Source organism: Sinocyclocheilus rhinocerous, unplaced genomic scaffold (genome assembly GCF_001515625.1).
Source record: "Sinocyclocheilus rhinocerous isolate Xijiao unplaced genomic scaffold, SAMN03320098_v1.1 scaffold1694, whole genome shotgun sequence".
In the NCBI taxonomy this organism is placed as follows: domain Eukaryota; kingdom Metazoa; phylum Chordata; class Actinopteri; order Cypriniformes; family Cyprinidae; genus Sinocyclocheilus; species Sinocyclocheilus rhinocerous.
This window is the reverse complement of record NW_015626863.1, coordinates 1,115,069-1,123,097: the sequence shown is the minus strand read 5'-3', so window position 1 is coordinate 1,123,097 and position 8,029 is coordinate 1,115,069. Positions and strand designations below refer to the sequence as shown.

The 8,029-nt window shown below is 38.5% G+C and overlaps 1 protein-coding gene across 2 annotated transcripts in view; it reads right to left on the bottom strand.

Annotated features, from left to right (window-relative positions):
• Nucleotides 1–3,655, bottom strand: part of c1ql1l (complement component 1, q subcomponent-like 1-like) — a 6,743-nt gene extending 3,088 nt beyond the window's left edge. The window contains exons 1-2 of one of the 2 annotated variants that reach the window (XM_016524429.1): nucleotides 3,575–3,655; nucleotides 1,636–2,381 (exon numbers count right to left, since the gene is read on the bottom strand). In XM_016524429.1, coding sequence (XP_016379915.1) covers nucleotides 1,636–2,277 — 642 coding nt within the window. In that variant the 5' untranslated portion in view covers nucleotides 2,278–2,381; nucleotides 3,575–3,655. Of the gene's footprint in view, nucleotides 1–1,635; nucleotides 2,578–3,574 lie in introns of those variants that run through there. The other variant, XM_016524420.1, reaches the window with a different exon arrangement.
• Nucleotides 3,656–8,029: the final 4,374 nt, after the last annotated feature.

The window sequence follows — 8,029 nt, the reverse complement described above, 5'->3', positions numbered from 1 at the left end:
TAAAAAAGGTCTTAAAAGGTATTAAATTTAACTCCATGATTCCTGTATATACCCTGTTATTTATTTTATGTTTTTTTTAAGAAATGTATGCTTCTATTCAGCACGGATGCATTAAACTCATCAAAAATGACCGGATTCCGGATTCAGTTCTAATATTAAAAATTTTTTTTTTTTTTTTCTTTCCATCTATTTATCGATAGAAAAAAATCATGTATTCCCACAAAATTATGAAGCATCACAACTATTCTCAGCATTTATAATAAGAAAAAAATCTTTCTGCATGAGTGAATCAGTATATTAGAATTATTTCTGAATGATCATGTTACACTGAATACTGGAGTAATGATGCTAAAAATTCAACTTTGATCACAGGAATAAATTACATTTGAAAATATATACAAAAATTAAACATGATTTTAAATTATAATAATATTTCACAATATTACTGTTTTTTTAAACAAATAAATGCAGCCTTGGTGAGCATAAAAGAGCCTTCTTTTGAAAAAATGGTTATATGTATATATATTTATACAGTCATAGACAGTCATATGCATTTTACATGAAAAACAGGTAAACAAATAATATAACTTTCATTTTTGGATGAAGAATTTCTTTACAGCTTTTCTTTAGGTGAGACTGGTGGGATTGAAACACTATTTTGTTTTTTTCTTCCTGTTTATGCAATGCCATATCATCGCATTAATTTGATGACATACTGTCTGACTCTCAAATTACCAGCTGTGTTTTTTCCGGCAGATTAAAAGGAGCTATTTTTTAGAGTGTAGGAATAATATCAAAAACATTCTGTAAAAATTCTGTAAAAGTTTGGCCAAGGGGGCTTTTTGTGCCAAGCAGATTGGCCTCTTTGAATAATTGTACATGTTGTGCTATGACAACTATACAGATTATACACACACACACACACACACACATCTTAAAATCATGAGGCAGGCCTCAGTGCTTATTCTTATGTGTGTGGCATCTTTAAAGTATTTATTTTGCGTGTGTGAAAGTGCCAGAAGACGAGTATAGTATGTATACACACACACACACACGCAGTAGCCCTCCTGACTAGAGGCGAACTCTTGGTTCAGTGAAACCTTTCCTTGTTTACAGTTTAGATTGACCATAGACATGACAGAAGTTCATCTCAAACATGAAACTGAACTTTGCTGGAAAGCAATCCTAAATGCACTCTCTGTTACATATGGGATATCCTGATATGAATATTCAAATTGAAACCCGATGGAATAGAATTATTTAGAAACTCGAGGAATTACATCCCAGTGGCAGTCTGTGTTTCATCAGTGTTATGTAATGTATGAATTGCATATGCTGCTGGAATAATATGCACCTTGTCTTTCCATTAAAACAGACATAGACATTATTGCAATGTGAAACAGACCTATATTTTTGGGACTGAAAAAGTTATCTAAATCTGCAGTAATTATAGATGAGGGTTATACATGTGCTACTGTTACCATAAAGAGACATTCAGTTATATTAATAATAGTAAATAATATTTCAAATTCTCTTTACAGTGTAGTAAAATACATCATTATTAATATTGTAATATTGTACTATAAAATGTTTTCATAAACCTCAGTACAGGTGTGTTAGCAGCAAAACTCTTACCTGTCCATTTTTCAGGAGATCCGCCCACATACTGGTTCCATCTCCTCCTCTCATGAGGACATTGTATGTGAAGAAGTACGTCCCTGGAACCTTGCACACAAATTTCCCAGTCGATCCATCGTAGTTATTCCCAATGTTTGTAACTATGTCGTCAAACCTCAGAACCTCATAGCCCTCCTGTGGGTTTCGCAAACCTGCGTAAAAGGCCACACGGGGTCCCATGGTATAGACAGCTGTCCCCATTCCAGTAGCTGTTCTTCCACTCAGAGCAAAGATGTCCGGTCGTTCTGTGTGGTTTTTATTTCCCGGTGGCCCCATTGGTCCTGGAGGACCTGGCTCTCCAGGTGGTCCTGGAGGTCCTGGTAGCCCTGGTTTTCCTTGGCGGCCGGGTTTGCCCTGCGGTCCATGGGCGTAAGTGGGCAATGGGGGTCCCATGCTATGATCAGTCAGCGCCTCAGCTTCCAACTGCGTATTAGTGATTGCTGTGCCCGTACCGATACCAGCCATAGTGCCAGTTTTTTCCAAGAACGGATCGCAGACCATTTGGCAAGTGCCCAGCATCTCGTACTGACCTCCGTTTTCACTGCTGCCCGCCAGATGAACCAGAATAGGAATGAGGACCACCAGCACTAAGAGCAACATGACGGCCACGCCAGCCCCCAGCAGGGTCTTACGTCCCAGGCTGAAGTGGGAAAGCGGCTGGGCCGCCAGCACGGAGCTCTCGCTGCAAGCCGGAATATTGACCTCTGGAAGTGAGAGGGAAAATGCTCCCTCAACGCCAGGTGCTCACGGAGATGAGAGGGGAAATGAGAACCACCTGGGATCTCAGATAAGTGTGTGTGTGTGTGTGTGTGTATGCTTGAAAGAGAGAGAGAGAGAGAGCATTCACTGTTTCAGCAGATGAGTGGAGAGAAGTGTTTGGGCATTGAGGAAGGAAGTAGGATTGAGAGAGAAAGAGAGAGAATGCCCTTCTAGTGGGTTTCTTTGTATGACTCAAAAAGGACAAGTGGGAGGAGGCTTTCTGCAAATGAAGAAACAGTGAGAGAGCGAGAGAGAATCAGAGAGAAAGAAGGGTATTTGGGGAAACCCAATGCCAAGTCCTTTAAGTGTGTTTTATTGTGCAGTCTTTTGAAATATGATTTGATTTTCCACTTTGTTGAACAGCAAGACTCGATGGCAGGGTTTAGACGTGGTGGTTAGATCAAGCACGAGAGGAGAGGGAAGACGAGGAAGAAATAGTCTGTTTTCTCTGTCTGCGTGATGGTCAAGTAAATATGACAGGATGCATTCTAAGCATCAGTTAATCGAAACGGACACCTGCTGAGTGCAAGCAAAAGGATTTTTCCGCTTTCCTCTTTCTCTCAAAACCGCCCTCGATGCATCCTGGCATCATCTCGATGCAACCTGGCATCGTTATGCAATTATGTCATTGTTTATTTATGTGCAGTAAACACATAGTAATTCTTCCATAGCTCACTCGGATTATGAGAACACGGGCTACGGTACTGGGCTACGGGCGTGCTCATAATTGTCTCAATTCATTAGAGATACAGGGCAGTCGTGGCCTAATGGTTAGCGAGTCGGACTTGTAACCCAAAGGTTGCGGGTTCGAGTCTCCGTGGGTGGTGGGTGGGGGGTGAATGTACAGCTCTCTCTTCCACCTTCAATACCATGACTGAGGTGAGACCCTTGAGCAAGGCACTGAACCCCCAACTGCTCCCCGGCCACCGCAGCAAAAAAGGCTGCCCACTGCTCCGGGTGTGAGTTCACCGTGTGTGTGTGTGTTTGTTCACTACTCACTGCTGTGTGCATGCACTTGGATGGGTGAAATGCAGAGCACAAATTCCGAGTATGGGACACCACACTTGGCCACACGTTACGTCCCAGGAATAGCAGGCTGCTGTAATGAACACGGCTGTATGAAAATGAGAAAATGTACATTATATTTGTTCATTCAGGAGGTACTGTATTTTGATCCAAAGCGCATGCAAGTCAGCGCAACTCCGGCTTCCCCACGGCATGTACCTGAAAAGATCAAGAAACGAATACTGTGTGAATGTTGGATTAGGGCCCAGACTTCTTCATCAACCCAACTAAAGCCCAGTGCACCACATTTTCCCATCAAGTTTCATCACAGGTTTTTGAAAGTTCAGTGTGACATGCTCAACAGCGAACAATTATTCCCCATGCCTATTATGCCTTGTGATGAATCTTAGCCTCCAACGAAGTTCTTACAGTGTCAGAAATAATGCGTCACAATCCTGCTGTGTGGCTGCTCCTACGAAGGTCGTCTAAATAAGAACTGGTTTGAACGGCAATTAATGACGTACTCTGTGAGTAAGAGAATAACAGTTGGTACAATATCTTGGTAGTTTTCTCTTGACATTTATAATCACACTTAAAATTTACCTTAAGTTCACTTTGAAAAATGAGCGGTCCACAAATCCCCTCTATCATCCAGCCATGACAGAGTTCAATCACTTGAATTCTTTGTCATGCATGTCAATGAGGATGTCAAACCATGACCAGACCAAACGCGAGCAAACTCTGACATACAAGACCACTAGCTTTTATGCAAGATCTCATTACATTTGCATTTAAGCATTTGGCAGATGCGGTTTTCTAAAGCAACTTATATCACATTCAACATATCAATTTCTGACAAGCAACAATCATAAAGGATAGAAAAAAACTGCACTGCCTGCACCAACCTTAAGCGAAGAGCTCAAGATCACACATCCGGCTAAACCAGGTGGTAAATGGTTTCCTGAGGTTGCTAGTTTATTACAGGTCCTTTCTGGCCATTTATTTAATGAATGTCGGGTCTGAAAGAAGACCTGCTTGGAAATGCACAGCCTTGGGCTTGATATGGGCGCATTACTAGTACTGTAGAAGAATTTTCCCACCATGCAGGACACCTGGGTCTGATTCCCAGCCAACGCAAAAGATGTTCCATTGCAGCTGTAGGGGCTAATCCTCAATCTCGAGAATGGAGTTGTGTTAGTAAAGTTAAAGTCAAACCAGGGTTATTATCATTAACCAAAACTAAAACGATTTAAAACATTTTTAGTAATTAATATAAAGCTTAAATTAAATATAAATATTAGATGGAAAAACTAAATGAAAATGAGAAATCTTGCCTTGCCAACTAACCGAAATGAGTTAAAAAATAATAATAAAAATGGCCAAAGGACATAAAGGGGGCGTTTATATAATACTATTTTTAACTAAAAACAGAAAAAGTTTGAAAAGCAGGCTTCAAAGTGCAATTTTTGAAAATGTGACCATTATCATCTTCATGGAAACTACAAAAACGCAAATTTGTGAAAATGGTGACATCATGCACATGCATATTAAGTGTGTGTGTAGTGTTTCTTTACAAAGTCACATTGCCAACTACTGGCCTGGCATGTGCAATACAGCGTTGTAAGTCGTTTTTGTGGATCCGCGTGAACGGGGATCATTTTGACAACATTGTCGTCTGTACGCAAACCACAGAGGAAAAACATTTTGACATTTTTAGTACATCAATGTCATGTAAACGTACCCAAAATGACTGTTAATTAAACTGAAAATATAAAAATTCAAAACTAAAATTCAAAATATTAGTAAAAAATACAATAGTATGTAAATAAAACTAGAATTACACTGAACAAAATGGATTATATTTACTTACTTATTGTGAAGAATTCCTCAGTGCACATTCTTTACACAAATTATGTACATATAAAAAGTGACTTGTGAAAATGTCATAACTTGTTCCTTAATTACAACACAATATAATTTAGTCCCAACCTACATCTCTTTTTGAATATTCAGGTTCATTCAGAAATATTTTGCATTACAAAAGTTAAATGAATTCTGAATTAATTTTATTAATTGTTTTCCATTTCTAGTTCCTGGTTGCAATGGTGTAGCGATTAAAGGTCAGCGCTAGTAACCAGAATAGCTAATAAACCATGAGCCAGCACATGAGAAAAGGCCCTTAAAGTGACAGTTCACCCAAAAAGAACATTTCTCAATTTCCATGTCATTCCAAACCAGACTTAGTTTCTTATTTGGAAAATGTTTTGAAAAATGTCTCAGTTGTACATTTATACAATGAAAGTTACTGGGATCCAATGTTGTTTTGGACCCCACAAATTTCATGGTATGGACATAACAGTTCTTAAAACATACAAGTCATACAGGTTTGGAAGGACATGAGGGTGAGTAAGCCATTTTTGGGTGACCTTTAAATTCATGTTTCTCCAGGGATTTTCTCTTTGTAACTTCACAGTGCCTTTCATTTGTACCACCGTACGCAACAGTCTAAAACTGAAGGTGCATTTTCACACAAACATTGCATTCTTTTCCATCCTCTCTTGTGGTTTGTGATGCTGTCATGGGACATGATGAAGACTAGAGGAGGGCTTGCTGACTATCACTGTGAGTCACTGAAACAGAGAGAATGTTGATCATTGGCTGCAGGGAATGAAGGCCATGTGGATCTCCGAGCGCAGTGACTCAAGCCGCGGTGTCCTTGACGGCGGCCGCAGTAATGCGCCAAGAACAGAGACTTTTCCAGCCCTCCCTATGTAATTTACTTCCTCCACAGCTCTTCTCCTCCCCATGCCTCCGCCAGCTGAGAACAACAAGCCCCTTGAGTCAGTCACAAGCCCCCAGAGAGATGCATGTGTCCTGCTCATCCTTGAGCGAGGGGGGATTTCTTGTTTCTTTTTTCGATTTTACTTGAAAGCAAACATAATGTTCAGATAAACCTCAGGCTGGGCCAGACATACCATGATGTAAGCTAGAATGATCTTAGGAGCTGTGTTTGCATGCATGTGCTCAGTGTCTGTATGCATGAACATATATGTGCAGGTTTTTCTGGAGTTGTCTCCATGTCTGGCAGCACACAGAGGAAAGGCAATAGCTGGTAACTTTAAAAGCAATGAAAAGCGTTAAAAAAAAACAGCTGTCCAGTCATTTCAGCATCACCTCACTAGTTACACAAAGCATTCACACAGCATAACTCGCACTATTTTATGGTACCACTGCATTTGAGGAACACATGCTGGAAAATATTGTAAGAGACACTCTGCAATGTCACAAACAGCTCTGAAGGGAAAAGTGAAAACAGCATGAAATAGACCTTCCTCGAATTTCCTACATTCATTTTTATGTTTTTGTGCTGTGTGTAACAACATAAAAGAACCCTAAAAATTCATGCATAATTTCTCTGCATTTTTCTTAACGTCCCCTGGAAAGTTTTTTTTTCTCGTAGTCAAGGTGACCTAAAAAAAAAAAAAATCAAATACATATCAACGTGGCCAAAGATGACACTGCTGTACATGCTAATTAAGGTACAAATATATATATTATGTCTTATATTACCATATAAATGCACAGAAATTATGTCGTTTGTATGTGTTTGTGTTGTTATACATAGCAGGGATAAAAAAGGAAATAGATATGAATGCACATATTAAAATGCTGGCCAAAGTTGTTAACTATTTTGATTAATAATTAGTTTTATTATGGCTAGTAACCAATAAACAACTAATATTAAAACGTTATACAATTTTGTATACATAAATATTAAAATACTAAAATAAACAAGTACATTTAGGCATCACCAAATCATAATGACCAGTATGAAATAAACAGTAAGAATTTTATATGACAGCAAATAAATGTTAAAATAGAGAAAAAGAATAATTAACAATTAAATGCACAATTAAATATCCAATATCTACTTCTGCAACACTGACATAAAATTGACATAAAAAGTTGAAATTATGAGACAGGTCATAATTATGATATGTCAAAAGAATGATTTTATTTTTCACATGTGGTGGAAATGGGCTTTCATAAATATTGATCCCAATAAATTAAACTCTAATATCAACTAATAATCAATATAGTGCCAGTATATTGTGCATTCCTGTAAATACACTCATGCAGGCAAGTCAAAAAGACACTTTCACATTCAATTTCAGGGCTTCTGCGTGTTTTGGGTAAAAAATGAAATTACTTTTCAATCAGTGTGTGCAAAAAGTGCCCAAACCAATTAACAGAAAAAATTAAGAAAATACTGTTTGTGTATAGTGGGAGATGGTCATTTTCTTCCAGTTCTTATGAATGAAACATGATATTGTTTATAAAGCAAAATTTATTTACTGTAAGTGAATTGTTGTTTTGGTTCAAGGTTTTTTAATTCAGCAAAACAAAGATTCGCTTGTCTTTGTCTAAGTAGGAGTGACTGTTGTCTCTGTGGAGGCCGTAAACCTCAGAATAAGATCAAAATGGAAATCAAGATGCTTTTGATTTACATGCTTGCTTCCTACAGCACGGACCGCACACACACACACACACACACACAAAGAAACGAGCCAAAGCGTACTTTTTAATT